We start from the raw sequence: 16,285 nt of genomic DNA, 5'->3' as shown, positions 1-16,285 counted from the left end.
CTGAACAGTTCTCCAGCTTCACTTTGCAGTGCTCAAAAAGTGTTGTTTCACATGATTAATCATGAAACATGGAAATATTAACATGTCATTATGTTAAGTAAACATAATAAAAAAAAAACTCACCCTTATAATCAGCTGAAGGAAATGAGTCAGTAAAAAGAAAAATAGAAGGATCACAGTATGGTGGAAGGAAAGAAAGTTGTGTGTGTGTGATGTGAGTGAACAGGTGGGTATAACAACACAAGCAGGTTTGAAAAATTCAAAGACATTTATTATTTTATCTCCACACAAAAGATTTCAAAACAATAAACAAAGAAGAGCTGGAAACAAATATTAGATGCTCTGCCTATAAACACGTTTTTCTTGCTTTGAGCAACAAATAATAAAGTCCCTCGTGTACAAAATACTATTTTGAGGAGACAGTGAGGGGTGACCACCTCCTCCTCTCACTCCTTCTGCTGCTGCTCCTCAGGCAACATCACCATCACCTCACCCTCCATCACCACTTTATCCTTAACAGAGCACGTTACAGCAATGAAGGCGAATGACATCTTAATCTTGCGGACTTCGGCTTCGGCCAGCACCTCCTCTCCAACGTAGAGTGGTGCCGGGAAGCGGATCTCCTGGTACAAGAAGATGCAGCCTCGACCCGGCATCCTGGTGCCGAGCACGGCCGAGATCAGGCCGTTGATGAGGACGCCGTGCACGATAGGTGTCTCAAACGAAGTGGTGCTGGCGTACGCCGGATCCAGGTGGAGGGGGTTGGTGTCACCTGTCAGCTCAGCGAACGCCTCCACGTCACGGGAAGAGAACGCTTTGGTGAGGGAAGCTCGCTGGCCAATGTGGAGTGACCGGCTGAGGTGAGGAGCCGCTGCGATGGAAGACAGCGGTTTATTAAAGACTCGCCTCCACAGGAAACTCATTGCGAAAAAAAGAAAGCTCCTCCGGCCTCAGTCGAGCTGCAGATCCCGACTGTTTCCCGTCAGTGCCAAGAGGAACGGAGACACCTGAACACAGCACAGAGCAACAGAAAGATGGTCTTTATAATGTCTTGGATTAAATATTCCTCAAACACAAATGATGCAACATTACTGTAACATTCCTTAAATTAAAGGAGACCTAACTGAAACCTTTGCAAAATGCACAACTCAAAAATCATCCTTATGAGGCTTGGTCACGATTTTCAGGCTTTAAATTACAAAAATGTTATTGTTTTATGGTTGGAAGCTTGTTTCTATAACAAAAACAAAACAAAAATAATTTTTGCCAATCATAAGTCAAAATTTTGGAGTTTTAATCTCAAAACTTCAACTTTACTGGAAGTTTGGCTCATTTTTACAGGAGTTTTAGTTAGTAAGTCAAAATTCTGAGATAATAATCCTAAGTTTTGACCTACAGAAAGAACAAAATGTTCGTTTTCCATAATGGGCCTCTAGGGGAGAGACAGCGATCTGAGCTGTGGTCCATGCATCTGTGAGCCCTTACAGAGCACCTTGAGAAACAGGATGTTTCTTTTAGCCACACCAACACAATCTTTGCTCACAACTGAAACTTAATTCCACACAGGATAATCCAGCATCAATTGCAGAAGCACCAGCACAAGAGGCTATAGTGCCAAGACATCTAAAAAGAGCGGCCTTGCTGATACAGTCCACGAGACGCTCTTAAGGGGAGATCAGCAACTCTAAATGAGTCCCTTTCTGAAACTTTTTCAGCACACCTTGTATATGAGACAGAAATATAAAAGGGCAACGTCCTATTTAAGTCAACGATGATGTTGCATGCCTCCCAGTCTCTTTCTCATGGTGGTGAACGCCGCATGATTGCAGCCTTGCTATTGTGCGTTACATGAATCCCTACTGATCACCTTATCTATTGTATCCTAATTTAATCTAACAACAGCAGCTACAAAAAGAACAGTTACATATTTTTTGGCACTAATCTGTTTAAAACAGAGTAAAAAAAATACTGCTTCATCCTCTTTAAACCTCATAGTGCACACTTAAAGCAACTTCTTCATTACTTCATTTTAAATCCACAGCAGCAGTGTCCAGAAAAGCAAAATGAACAAGAACAAAAAAAGCTCACGTATCATCTGTAGAGATTAAAGCTGATGCACAGGAACTTTCCTCTTCAGCTCAGGAGTGCGAATACAGAACATTGTTCTGCACAAACATATGTGTAATGCTTCCACACGGACGTAATTTTTTGTGCCTGGCGGCAGACATAATCGCCTCAGAGGTCATGTGGTTCGGGAGGGGCGGTAAAGTATTCACAGCTGATAGTCTCAAGGTCGACACAGAGCTTTGATGCTCGGCACAAAAAACACACGAGACCCAACCATCAGAAACTCTGTGGAAGGTGACTGATTGGTTGTTCACAGACTTGTGGCTCGGAAGCTGAAAATTAGTAAAGAACTTCACTTTGTTCACCTTCATTTGCAAACAAGAGACTATCCTACAGATGTGTATATTACAGCATGTTATACTAGCACAAGAGAGGATAATGTGCATCAAATTAGCAGCTTTAATGATGACAATCTGGAGGAAAAAATGTTAAGATTTTCAGCAAGTTTGGTAGAGTTTATTTTTCTGCAAAATATGTAAACTATTTATTTGTCATCACGCGTCACGATTCTTTAGTCTATTAACTTCTCTAGGAGTGGATCACCTCTGAGAAAATTCTTATTATGAGAGAAGAGCGGGGATCAAATCTGCTGACCTGCAGGACTCTGAAGGCACAGGCCTTGTTCTGGTAGGAGCCGAGAAGAGTCAGGGAGCTCCACAGCTTCACCAAACTTCTGCAAACACACACAATAAAAGAAGAAAATGATACCAACAAGTGGTGGTTAGTCTGTTTCAGTTTCAGCTGTCCCCACCACCCCACCCAGCCCCCTTTCTCTCATGGTCGGTGGTCACCTGCTGTAAACACGGAGGAGAGCGGTCAGGGTGTCCTCATCGTACTTCAGGACGTCAAAGTTTAACGCTGCTCCCACCTGAGGAGTGAAAACAAAGTAAGAAAAGCTAAACTGCATCCCTCCACGCTACGCATGAATTAGGACCCTGGATTCAGATAGTTTGGACCATCCAGAACATCTCCCTTTCCTTTTCATCTGCTTCAATCTCACCCTCCACATTCAGCATCTTCCTCCTCTGCACACGTCCAAACCACCTCAGCCTTGTATCTAACTTTTGCTCTAAACTGAGCCTGAGCTGTCCCTCTGATCTACACTCATTTCTAATCCCACCCATTCTGGTCAATCCCAATAAAAATCTAAGCATATTCTGCTCTGCCTTCATTTTTTTTTTTTTTATTAGTGCAGTTTCACTCATGTACTTTTCATGTATTCTGTCTTGCTTCCATTCCTCTTCTCTCCAGCACATACCTCCACCTGCTCCCTACTCTAACTAGAGATCACAATTTCATCTGTGATCATCTTAGTACATGGAGACCCCTGGCTGACCTCAACTGTCAGTTTGACATTTACGTGAAGATACATTATCACAAAAAACCCAAAAACAAACAAAAACAAGACTGATCCAGATCACCACAAACAAACAGTCACCTCAAAGCTGGGATGAGCCCCACATCTGGTAGAATACACTATATTACCAGAAGTATTCACTCACCTGCCTTCACACGCTTATGAACTTGAGTGACATACCATTCTCGATCCATAGAGTTTAATATGACATCAGCCCACCCTGTGCAGGTATAACAGCTTCAACTCTTCTGGGAAAGCTTTCCGCAAGGCTTACAAGTATGTGTTTGTGGCGGGGTGTGGCCTGCGATGCCGCTGCAGGTGAGATGGACTCTACGGCATCTACAATCTACACCACTACAAGTAGTGGTGTACTTTACAGCACTCCACCCGATGCTTTGCTTGGCCTGGCTGCAGCTGCTTGGCTACGGACACCCATTTCACAAAGCTCTCTACGGACTGTTCTTTGATCTAATCTGAAGGCCACATGAAGTTTAGAGGTGTGTAGAGATTGACTCTGCAGAAAGTCGGCAAACTCTGCACACTAGGGCATAGAGACAGCATTTGCTGACCCCACTCTGTGATTTTACATAGAATACCATTTCATGCTGAGTTGGCGTTGTTCACGCTCGCTTCCACTTTGTTAATACCTCTAACAGTCGACTGTGGAATATTCCTTAGAGAAGAAATTTTACAAGTGGACTCGTTGCACGGGTGGCATCATATTACGGCATCACACTGGAATTCACTGAGCTCCTGAGAGCGACCCATTCTTTCACAAATGTTTGTAGAAGCAGTCTGTATGCCTGGGTCCTTGATTGTATACACCTGTGGCCAAGACAGTTACTGGAACAACTGAATTCATTGATTTGAATGGGCGAGTGAATACTTTTGGCAATATAGTGTATTTAATGCAAATTAATCCTCACATTATACAAAGGTTCTGAAACTCAGGAGAATAAAACAAGTAAAACAAACACAGAAGCTCCTTAACTCCTCACCGGTCTTCATGGTCTCACCTCTCCATACAGAGACTTCAGGCCTGTGATGATGAAGTACTTCAGTTCAACGGCACTTAGTCTGGTTGACTCATCCTCCAGCACACTAAAGACACAGAGGAAAAAATAAAGTGTGTGTGTGTGTGTACAAATATCAGCACAACATCAAACTCTAAAAATACGATGAGGAACTTACAGGCGGACCTTCAGGTAGTGGTACGGTGAGGCGTTTTTCAACACGACCCGTTGGTAGACAGATGCTTCTTCCTTCTCCTCCACCTGTTTCATTCTATCAGAGCATCAGTGGCTCAGCCTCTGTCTGATGAAGAGCAGCAGGTGGATCAGCTGACTATAAAAAAAAAAAATCAAAACAGTGGCGCTTACAGAGAGTCTCTTCGTCATGTCTGCATTTTATCGTTAGCCAATAAATACCTGTACTAAAGCAGGAACTGTGTGCGTTACACTTTATTTTCCACAAGCTTGTGAGGGCCTGTCAGTGTGCACTATCAAAGACTTGTAGCAGCAGGTGTTTAAAGCATTTTAGTTACGGGCTGGACCTTTGGACAGCAGCTTTGGGTAACAAAGCTGCTGCATTTACACAAAAGCAAACAACAAAGACAAACAGGAACACCTCAGAGCAAACCTGATAAGCTCTAAAATATTACGTTTTGGGAAGCCCAGAGATCTGACAGTGAAACGTCAATAAAAACACGAGGAAAACTCCGTACAGCCTTTAAAACCCGAAGCTGAAAGCGGCTAACCCTGGACAAGGTGAACCCGTTAGCTTCAGCTAAGTTATTGTAGCTGCTAGCTGATTCTCTGTTATCGACTCCGCACACAGAAATGAAAGTTTTTAATTTGTTCTGAAGTTTAATAAAAGCAGAAGCACTTCACTCACCAGCTGCTAAAACGTGGAGGACACAACGTCTTTCACCAAGGGGGAAGGGGACCCCAGCAGCGCATGCGCAACCAGCTTTTGCAAAGACGCGTAAAACTGCAAGATGGATCACTCTTCGCCACGAGACGGCTTATTTTGTCTTGTACGTTGAAAACCGGATATGGAAGCTTGTTTCTGCCACTGCCACAAAAAACAAACAACAGTACTAACTCTGACAAAATAATTTAAAATTAATTTGTGAGTTTTTGAGTTACTGAATCAACATTTTGAGGTAATAATCCAAATGTTTTTTCTAATGGCTGACATTTTTCTCTATGGAAATAAAAATTAATTATTCATTTATTTTATTTTTTTAATTTCAGGTTGTATTTGACAGGACTTGATTCGTCGCCCTCACAATGTCAAAATAACATTTACAACTTGTGTAACCCTAACCCTAACCTTTCAGTGGTGCTATTAAATAGCATATAGCATAAACTTCACAGCTTGAGCTTACATCATTCATCTTCTTCGACACACATCCTGCTTTGATCTTGAGTGGGCCAGACCAGTGAAACTCCTCTTGCTGTCAGTGTAAAAAGAAGTTTAACTACATATTCAGTCCCAGCTGAACTGCTACTTTACTGCAATACATTGCGCAAAGTAGTTCTCTCTACTTTTTTCATCTTATCTTTTTTAATCATGTTACTTTTAGTATTTTAATCACGTTTCATCTCTTCAAACACATTTCATTGTAATGCTGACCCTGTACTAACAACATGTGACAAATAAATCTGAATTGCAGGGCCTCGTGAGCAGTGACTACTTCCTGTGCATCTTGAATAAATTACTTGATGTCTTATGTCTTCCAAAATGACAGGATTTTTCAACCAACAATCTTAAACACACAAAATCTTTTAATTCCACCATTTTTTTAAACTTTATATATTAAAGTTAATAGCTAAAGGTTACAAATCACATATTAATCAACAGTAAATGTTTCATTGTAAATTCAGTCTGATGTGTTTTTGTGATGTTAATTATGCAGTCAGTCCACTGCATAGTTCACAAACAGCTGTAAACAGAAGACTACAATGCAGTTTTCTGAAAGTGAAACATGAAAACGAGGATTGATACCATGACATTAAACTCTAAAGATTATGGATATCAGCCGCCTGCAGGGCAGTGAGTAAAAGTCATACAGATGAAAACATCAGGAATATCTTAAAGTAAAGTAATACTTTTGTGCGTTTGTTCAGTTTTTTTTGCAGACATAAACGTTGATGTAGAAATCTCATCATACTTCTCCTCTCCTTCATCATCATGAGGTCAGGGGTCGGCGTACAGTTCAAAGGTTTTTCTTCAAGAAACTTTCTTTACGTTGCCATCGCTGACTGCCTGCTCAGACAGGAAGTCCGTGATGAGTTTGGCGGCTTTTCTCGGTCGCTCAAGAGCCACAGAGTGACCACAGCTGTCCAACACCGTCACCTGGCAGTGAGGCAGCGCCCCCTGCAGCACAGCGGCGCCCGAAACGTCCAGCACCTGAGAGTTCAGACAAGTGTGTTACAGCTCTGTGTGACGCTGCAGCACGGCTTTACTGACACACTGAAATATCCCAACACCACATGACGGAGATTTACAGATTTACAGATATTCATGCTCTGTTGTCAATTCGTATAGACTTCCAAATGAAAATGAACTTCGAACTTTACAGCATTAAAAGGCACATTTACAGCCTGGTAGAAATTGTTTTTTATTTCAACAGTACAATTTAATTTTTTTCTATCTTATTAATATGGATACAGTTAAAGTTTAAACTTCTCTCAACAGTGATTCAATAATTTAAATATGAAGGACGTAGTGAGCACAAGTAGATGAGGAGGGCCACTTGGCAGTTCTGATGACCGGCACCCCTAATTTTTATTTTTATTTTTTTAAAGAAGCAGTACATACCCGCAAAGGGCGGAAAATTGGGGCTGAGACATCGTTTTCTAATGATCATCACTGCTGTGGGGTTGTGAATTTACCTGGTCTTCCTTCCCCCAGATAACCTGCAGGGGCACTGTGATCAGATGCATGTTTTCTTGTAGCGAGTGGCGAGACTTCTCCCCAACAATCTCCATGAACACTACACACACACACACACACACACACACACACACACAGGGGCAATGAGTTACTAAAGGGAAAATGATTACTGCAGAGTAGAAGTAGACACAATCTGCTTTTCTCCCTGCTTCACTGTCTTTATACAAGTGAGTCATATCAAAAGTGCTTTCCTTCACTAATTAATTTATCTGAAATGTCAAATAGAAAATAATGAAAAAAGGCAGGAGGCAAAGGGTCAGATCAAATCCCTCAGTAATCTGTGACTGTCGATGGAGCACTGCTTGAACTCAATTCACTTCAATATATATAGCACCAAATCACAACAGCCGTCGCTTCAAGGTGCTTTATATTGTAAGGTAGAGACCCTACATTATTACAGAGATGCAAGCATCTCTGCAAGCAACCCAGTAATCATATGACCACCTTTGAGCAACGACTTGGTGATGGTGGGAAGGAAAAACTCCCTTTTAACAGGAAAAAAAACGCCAGCAGAACCAGGCTCAGGGAAGTGCGGCCGTCTGCTGTGACCGGTTGGGGATGAGGGGAGGAGGACAGGACAAAGAGAAGAAAAGAGCAGGTGATGGTGAGCGGACTGACCTTCTTTGTAGAAATCATTGTTTGGGATCCTGTTGGCAAGGAGACCGCTCAGCACCTAACAACACACATGCACACAAATGCAAATAAATAAAAAGAAAGAAAGAAAAGCAACAGCAGTACTGGCAGTGTGACTGAGAGCAGGTATATTGTTACAAGCCTTAAATGCAAAGTGACCCAGAAGTGTCTGTGTGATGGTTGAATTCTGTAAATACTAAAGCAAGCTGGAACATCTTTTGTGGAAAGAAAGGAGGTTCAGAGGAACAAAATATCATACTCTCTAGGATGCTACTCTCTGCATTCATATGCGCCTTTTGTAAAGTTATGATGTCTTTTGTGAAGCACTTTGCAATGTGGGTTTATGAAACTGCTCCATAAATAAAGATATTCCCATATCAATGATAAAAGTGAAGTAAGGGTTGCATTATAACTCAGTTCATTGCAGATCTTTCTGTGTGCAGTCTGCATGTTTTTCCTGTCCTGCTTTTCCAGCTTCCTCTAGCAGTCCAAAGATATGCATGTGAGGTTAAGTGATTCTAAACTGGCTGTAGATGTGAGGTAGATAAAATGCTTAAAGTGCAAAGAATAAAGAATAAAATAAAGCAGATGACAGTCTGCAGGATGAATTTGGAAGAGGAAGCTATTAAAAATAAGACAGCCACTGAGAACAGGGTGAAGTATTGTAGTTAAACTTTGGTCAATTTTAGCTTCACCACAGCAAACCGTAAAACCCACAGTCACATTGTTTAAATACTTCAATGTGATTTCTCCTAATTCCTTACAAATTCTCCTTCACATCTTTCCTTGTCTTAATGACGTGCTGATACAATGAATCATGCAGATAAGGAAACTTGTGAAGTCATTTCTACTGTGCCCATGCAGCTCAGCCCTGTACCTGTCGGGGGAGTTTTGGGGGGGTGTTACAACAGAGTCTCAGCATGTCCTCGAGTTCCTGAATGGTGGTGGGGACGAGCGGGATCGACTCATCCTTCTCACCCATCTCCAGCTCCCTCAGGCGACTGATGAACTCCGAGTCCGTCGGGTAAACCAGGCCTGTTTGGGAGAGAAGATGAGGAAGAGGAATTATGCAAACCTGATCATCATCAGCAAATGTAAGGTACGTCTGCTGAGTTTACCTGCCGGGCAAACCAAGGTGACACTGGATAGGTGGGTGGGGTAAGTGGCAGCGTACACCCCTGCGACGTTGCCACCCATTGACGTGCCGACCAGGTGGAAGGGTCTTTTATCGAGACCGATACTCTGCACAAACTACACAGGAAGAAAAACAGAGAGGTGAGTTTTGAAACAGGACAGTAGCTCAGTGCTTCTGCTGTGGTCCAAACCTGGAAGCCTTGCTTTGATTACAAGAATAACCTCCCCCTGAAAGATATCCCAGTGGTTTTTCCAAACTTATAATTATTACAAAGTGTGCAAGTGTCTCACACACACACAAATTTGTACAGACCTGGTGGATTCGTTCAACCTGACCGCGGATGCTGTAATCCTCTGGACCGGTGCGACTTGTCCCCTCGTGTCCCGGCATGTCCACACACACCACATGTTGGTTTCTAGGGAGGAACTGGAGGAGAAAGCAAACACTAGTGATGGTAAATTTGATTCTTTTTACTGAATCGAGTTTTAATGAGTCACTCACCAAAGTGAATCGGATTTTTTGAGTCATTTGATTCACTGAGTCAGTTGACCAGAGAGTGCAAAAAATGTACATTTTCACTCAAACTTAATTTGTTTAAGTTTGAGTTGGGGCGGTAATGCGCCTTAACATTGGTTGCCAACCAAGAAGAAGAAGAAGCTGTGAGCCAGGAGGGGGTGAGTGAGTGAGTGATTCGTTCGCTCGCTCTATGATTCAGCACAGGAGGGAGGGGGTTAGTGAGTCCTGAGTGATTCGCTTACGCTTACGATTCAACACAGGAAGGGAGGGGGTGAGTAGCTCAAATGTGCTGTTAGCATGTTAGCAGAGCGATGCTACTGTGAACTGAGGAGCTATTTTCTTGATGTGAGCTTCTACTCACATCTACTTTTTCTTCCAGTTCAGAGCAGAAATGCTTTTGTTAAGAAACTGGCTGTTGTTTTTTCCCCCCCACAATTTTAATTATAAGCTAGATATATTTCTACTAAGCGAATTAGTTTGCTAACAGAAACAGGGATGAGTCAGTGAGTCAGTTGGGCTTGTGAATCATGATTCATGAGTCAGTAAAGTGATTCTTGAGTATTGAACGATTCGTTCACGAATCGAACATCACTAGCAAACACACCAGAGGCTCACTTACATACACTTCATGACAGAAAGGCTGGAGAATCACCAGTCAAATCTGACAAAATCTGCTTCAACAGTTATAGATTTTTGCTCAAAGGTAAGATTTTACAAAGGGGACAGCTTCCACGTCTCCACACACAATTCACCAACCCTGTGTTTCCAGATTTACACACAGCTGAGCTGAAGTTCCTTTTTTAGCAGTGAAAATGTCACTGTCACAAACATGTACATCTGATGTTTTGATTTATTTTTGTGTCAAAACCTTGACAACAGGTAGCCACATATCCTTGGTGGCAGAGAAGCCGTGGAGCAGCAGCAGTGATGGTGTTGCGCCTCCTGGTGCCCCGCGTGTGGAATAACAGAAGTGGTAATTCCCACTGTGAGAGAAGCGGACAACCAATCCGAGCCTGCGGCGCCAATACCTGCAGAGATTTACAGGTGAGCCGTTATAAAGTCTCATGTTCTGGATGTTCAGTGATTCCTGAGGATTAAACATGAGGCGATCCATCCACTAACATTATGAAATAAATCATGTGATTGTGTAGTCTTTAAAAACAAGATCACTGTTTCTGAATTTTCTCTGACTCTGATCATCACTTTATTTTAGGATTCAGTTCAACATCCTGCAGCTGCACATGGTTTCATATGAAAAGGGTCATTGTGCAGTCAAAACTGGTGTGAGATCACATTAATGGGAAAATCCCCCCACAAAATAAAAGCACACTAGAAAATTAAAGGTTTATCATGAAAAGATGATGACCTGTAGAAATCATTTTATAACTGCTGTTATGAAAATAAGAGTGATGCTCTGCCACTTATTTCCATAGTTTGTTCATGTGATTGTTTAATAATTTATTGTGCAACACTTTGGATATTCATATCAACCACAAATGCAGCTTCATTACTCAACATAAACATAATAAGGTGAATTTCTGCTACCCTTACAACGGTCAGGGTTAAAAAATAAAAACCAAACAAAATAAAAACAGAGGTCAGGAACGGTCCCCGAAATCTGGGACCAAAATGATCTCGACAGATAAAAATAATCTTCTACACAGTCACAGATTCACTGTTAATTCTTTGCACATGTTTTTCTTCTTCTATTACATGTCAGTGAGTCAGCACTTTGTGTGTGTGTGCGTGTGTGTGTAAGACAGAGTGAAGCAACATCAGTAATCAGCCAGCATGTAGTTTTTTTCACAGCTTAGTCTAAAGTTCAGAAGGAAAGGTCACTGCTTTGGCTCTTTCACAATAAAAGCATTTTTGAAGCTGTATTGGAACACAGGAACTACATTATTTTCATTCAAATGTAACGTGTGTCCAGTTTGTCTGCTTGTTGCTGTTGAAGGCTTTATCTGGTGGGTTTAGTAACTTTGAAGAAAATTGCTTGGAGTAACATTTATTAGATTTATTTTCATAAAAAAATAAGAAAAATGGAAAACCACTGTACAAAAGTGCAAAAGTCCTGAGCCACCAAGTCTTTTTCCTGTTTCCTTATCTTAAGAATGGCTTCTTGGCAGCCACCCTTCACTGACACCATTTCTAATGATACTTCAGTGAACAGTAAAGGGATCAGCCAAAGGGTCAGATGACTCTTATGGTCCTTTGTCAGGTCTTTGCTGGATTTTCCTATTTCTTAAGGACATGACTCAGATACTGCTACGGTTTATCAGCTGTAATTTTTCAGACCTGTAATTTCTTTATTTTTCCCTCATGAAAAGCAGCCAATGTCCAAAGAAAAGGTTTGGAAGACCTCCAGAAGGCTGGACACCTACTGATGATGACCACTTAAAAAAATCACAACAAAGTCTGGCTGCTTGGAAGCAAAACATGAGAAATAAGGAATGACTTGAGACTTTTGCAGAGTACTGTAGGTGGAAAATCTTTTCCATTTCTTCTGCTATAATCCAGTGGTGTGCCTAAACCAAACAGATACAAGTCTAACCCGCCTGTTTGTTCTCTGTGTGTATGTCCTCTATGTGCCTTTACCAGTTGTACGCCTTGAGGAGCGCTCCAGGCCAGAACAGGAAGGAGGTGACGAAAGCGAGCACGGGCACAACCAGGACACCTCCTGCCAGCATTATCATTTTGGCCACATTCAGCTCCATCGTTGCAGCCTCCTTTAAAAAAAAAAAACAGATCACAAACTGCACTCTCAGCTCAGTTTAACTGTAGATAATCAAGCAGAAACTGAATAATTTATTAGTCCCAGACGAAACTGTGTCCTCACAGTTGCTCCAAGACAGTAAGAAGAGTAACTACTAGAAGAGTAACTGTAACTTCGGTCGTTGCTGTGCTTTTTTTGGAAATCGAATTTCCCAGAGGAACCCACCCGAGGGATTAATAAAGTTCTATCTTATCTTATCTTATCTTATCTTAGTGTTATACTGTATAATAATAATAGAAACAGACGCTGAGTACTGCATCCAGAGTACTGAAGTGACAAAAGTCCAGTTAAATCACTCAGTCTTGCCTCAGTCAATGAAACATTTAGCTGTAAACAAACATATAGTCAGGGAAATGTGCTGGTTTATTTATGCCTTTACTCCAAAAAAAAGACAAAGCCTAACTTAAGCTGATAAATAAAAAATATTCCCATAGCTTTCCAAAGTTATGGCATCACTTTTTTTTTACTTTTAGTGTAAAAGATCCATTTTTCCACTGCAGAAAGCAAAGGTGGGAAAGCATTTTAAGTGTAATTACATTGCTTATAATAATAAAAGCTTGTAATAAATGAAATTCAACTCACTAAAAATATAATACAAACTTCTTGTAGGTTCCCTTTAAATACATTTTAATTATACTTAAATGCTTTGAAAAAAAAAACTGGATGAAAGAGAGCAGGTAGAGCTGAGTGTAAAATATGAACCCAAAACTCAGTAATAGGAGTTGCCTGCTCAACCCAGTGAGCTAAACCACCATATCGTTAGCTTCATAGCATAAGTGCCTAAGTCATTGACTTAGTCAAATGACTTAGGCAATTATGCTATGAAGCTAACGATATGTTAGCTTGTTTCTTAGCTCTAATTATCAGGCACCTGCGTCCGTGGCTTCCACACAATATGTCATAAATGCAGCATTGAACCAGGCTTGATGGGTCAAATATGGCAACTCATGGTAACAGCAAATTGACACAGCAGTTGTTAATAGTTAACGTCGAGGTATTACTTCCATCTTTCATATACAGTCTATGATTTTGACATGAAATCGCAATTAATGCAAGTGCCACAAAATCAACAGGATACAACAGGATTACTTAACCCACTGAACAACGTCCAGCGCTGCAAGCCCAACCCAGAAAGACACTGAACCTTTGAAGCAGCTGCAAAGTTCACAGTTTCCGGAGAAAGCACCTGTAGGGGGAATGTGCTTAAAAAATAAACTACTTCTACTCGTAATATACCACCGTAATATACACAGTAATCGGGATTTGGAGGTTTGCTTTGATGTAGAAATCAGACCAAGTAAAAAAGTGCATTTGTTAGGAGTTTTTTTTAAAGGTTAGAACCGGAAAATGAGTAAAACAAGTTTACATTGAGAAAAAAATGCGGAAGTTTCCTTTAACCGTAACGGTCACAGGCTTAAAGAGACAAACTTCTCTTTTTGAATATTTTGTTCACTGAGGGTTTGATGGTAGAACACCAGATGCAAAGGTTACATTAAAAACTCGTGTCCTTTTAACCTGCTGAAAACGTCACATCGGACATAACGCGGACACCTCAGGCTGAGTACTATAGCGCTTTATCTACACCTGCAGGGTCAGCGGCGCCCTACCTGTCAGGGTCCTCTTCGAGCTGTCAGTGCCGGCTGTCCTCCATTCAGTCCGCTGCTCTTCCTCCTCTTTCACCTAAATTACATAACAGCCTTTCATCCGCACTTAAAGGGATACTGCAGAAGAAAAATGCTGTGCTGCATTCAGGTGCCGTCAGAAGCAGAGGATGTGTGATGTGTGCGAGCACGTCCACAAGAGGGCGCCAACATCTACAGGCAGCTCTTAGAGAACAGCACTGATGCTCCAGAATTTCTGTCGAAGTTAAAGCAATTTATATATTTATTTTCTTCAAATGAATGTTTCAGTTGATTTCTGTCCAGTGTTTTGTGGCTCGGAGGGCTGGCAGCTCCCCAGTTTCAGACTGGGAGGAGACAAAAAGCCTCGGAGGGTTGCATAAGAAAGGTCATTGGCTAAAAATCTGTGACCAACCAAATGTGCTGATGATCCTGCTGTGGTGAGAAAGGAGCAGCTGAAAAAAGATTTAAATAGTGGTCTGAACTGATTGGAGCTCAAGTGGAAAAACACAATGTCAGGATTTAGCAACATATCTGTCACTGCTTGTGTGTAAATGCTAGAAAACGTTCTCCTTCTTTCTTCTTTTGATCATCCAAGGGGCCTTGAACTTTTGCCGTTTTTTTTTTTTTTGGCCAAAAACCTAATTTAAAGGCTGCCAGTCTTCGTGCATTTGCTAAATTATACACTGAAAAGCACTTTATAATAAAAGGAAAGAATATACTTAGGATCTAAATAAGAGGGTTTTAACAGTATGACAGTTGCTAATAATAATGAATTATAATAAAGCAGGAAGTAGTCTGTAATATTGTTTGAAATGTGAAAATAGCTGGAAAAGAGGGGAAAAGTTATAAACTTGTGATTATTTACAATAAAAAGACCTGCTGTGGTGATGACATCGACTTCTGAGCCGCAGAGTCTTCAAGCCAGTTATTATCATCATTTTAACTTTGTATTAAGAAACACTTAACTTGCATTAACTATTTTTGAACCAATCAGCACACAAACACCAGCACTTTCAGTCAGTCATTTAAGTTTGTTGGTTACTGTGAGTGTGAAAAGATCATCAACCTTCTGAATGAACAACTTTTACATTCCTAACAAACTCAAGGAAGCTTTCAATGCTCAACAAACTGATTTTCAGCCATATTAGGGATAATCATGTTGTATAATCTGTGTAGTCAGAGGCTGATATTACACAAAGATGAGCTTTTCTCCCTGCTTACAATGCACACTATTAAAGGCCATAAAACTCTGCAGATCAAATAAATTGTCTCACTTTGGGGCTAAAAATATCCCAATCGGTTTTTTCTTTCATGGTTCAGGAAGCAGCTGTCAGACGGTCAGCTGGGTGATGTAACTGCCCGGGAACGTCAGTCCAGAAACCACAGGAATACCTCACATTCCTGCAGGTAGTAGGTCAGCACACACACAGACACACACACACATATTAGTGGAGTTTTGTAATCCTCAGTGATTCTAATTTTTCTGCCTGCAGCTGGTTTATTTGAGAAAACTACCTGATTTGTTCTTGTGAAATTTTCATTTGCTATGTTTAATTTTTGATGATTAATCAATGTCTGTGTGTCATAGATTAAAATATAGTTTTAGTACAATGAAGAATATTAAATATTTGCTGTTGTAACAAGCAGTCACTGCCAGTCAGTGAAGAATAAGATGCTTTTAACAAATTATCTGTGTAAACATGCATCTAACCTTTATTCAGCCAGGGGGGAAAAGACTCCTGAGAAAAGAAATCTATTTACAACAGTGTCCTGGGCAAGAAAGATGCGGTAATGTAACGGTAAAGTAACGGTAATCTAATTACCGTTTTTGCAATAGTAATCCGTTACTTTACTTGTTACTTGAAAAAAGTAATCGGATTACAGTAACGCGTTACAAGTAACGTGGGATTGTTGAATTTACCTCGTCAGTGGATTATTGTTGAAAAATCTTGCTTTGGAAAGGATTGCCTAACTAACTCGTTGTGTTTGCCTTTACTAGGAATTGGGAGTGGAGTGTGTTTCACGGGAGTGGAGCCACAGTTTGGAATTGGAGTTTGGAGATTGCTGTGTCCTGTGTTTGGGTCTCTTCCTTACCTAAAACCTGACAGAACTATCCAGCCAGTGATGGACCTCGAGCCCATGAGATATCGCTACAGGTGAAC

At 41.1% G+C, this 16,285-nt stretch overlaps 3 protein-coding genes across 5 annotated transcripts; all 3 read right to left on the bottom strand.

Moving 5' to 3' along the window:
• Positions 1 to 245: 245 nt before the first annotated feature.
• Positions 246 to 923, bottom strand: LOC146710046 (hydroxyacyl-thioester dehydratase type 2, mitochondrial-like). The gene has a single exon (XM_085457283.1). It carries the CDS (start codon positions 921 to 923, stop codon positions 447 to 449), a length of 477 nt encoding a protein of 158 aa, XP_085313409.1. The 3' UTR covers positions 246 to 446.
• A 21-nt stretch (positions 924 to 944) lies between these two features.
• rpp14 (ribonuclease P/MRP 14 subunit) lies at positions 945 to 5,459 on the bottom strand. 2 transcript variants are annotated; one of them, XM_085457285.1, is made up of 6 exons: positions 5,378 to 5,459; positions 4,676 to 4,828; positions 4,501 to 4,585; positions 2,919 to 2,995; positions 2,722 to 2,800; positions 945 to 1,007 (listed from the first exon to the last, which is right to left on the bottom strand). In XM_085457285.1, exons 2-6 carry the CDS (start codon positions 4,765 to 4,767, stop codon positions 951 to 953), a joined length of 390 nt encoding a protein of 129 aa, XP_085313411.1. In that variant the 5' UTR covers positions 4,768 to 4,828; positions 5,378 to 5,459; the 3' UTR covers positions 945 to 950. The 2 variants fall into 2 exon arrangements, with proteins under 2 accessions (XP_085313411.1, XP_085313412.1); XM_085457286.1 differs by having other exon boundaries at positions 4,676 to 4,798; positions 5,378 to 5,441.
• A 796-nt stretch (positions 5,460 to 6,255) lies between these two features.
• LOC146710044 (monoacylglycerol lipase abhd6-A-like) lies at positions 6,256 to 14,200 on the bottom strand. 2 transcript variants are annotated; one of them, XM_085457282.1, is made up of 10 exons: positions 14,109 to 14,200; positions 13,600 to 13,687; positions 12,324 to 12,454; positions 10,597 to 10,756; positions 9,525 to 9,638; positions 9,196 to 9,328; positions 8,955 to 9,112; positions 8,063 to 8,117; positions 7,384 to 7,484; positions 6,256 to 6,898 (listed from the first exon to the last, which is right to left on the bottom strand). In XM_085457282.1, exons 3-10 carry the CDS (start codon positions 12,440 to 12,442, stop codon positions 6,719 to 6,721), a joined length of 1,020 nt encoding a protein of 339 aa, XP_085313408.1. In that variant the 5' UTR covers positions 12,443 to 12,454; positions 13,600 to 13,687; positions 14,109 to 14,200; the 3' UTR covers positions 6,256 to 6,718. The 2 variants fall into 2 exon arrangements, with proteins under 2 accessions (XP_085313408.1, XP_085313407.1); XM_085457281.1 differs by lacking the exon at positions 13,600 to 13,687 and having other exon boundaries at positions 14,109 to 14,199.
• Positions 14,201 to 16,285: the final 2,085 nt, after the last annotated feature.

This window comes from Copadichromis virginalis, linkage group LG5 (genome assembly GCF_057382275.1).
Source record: "Copadichromis virginalis isolate Kocher_CV1m ecotype Utaka linkage group LG5, C_Virginalis_male_GT1.1, whole genome shotgun sequence".
In the NCBI taxonomy this organism is placed as follows: Eukaryota; Metazoa; Chordata; class Actinopteri; order Cichliformes; family Cichlidae; genus Copadichromis; species Copadichromis virginalis.
This window is presented reverse-complemented; position numbering and strand designations above follow the sequence as displayed.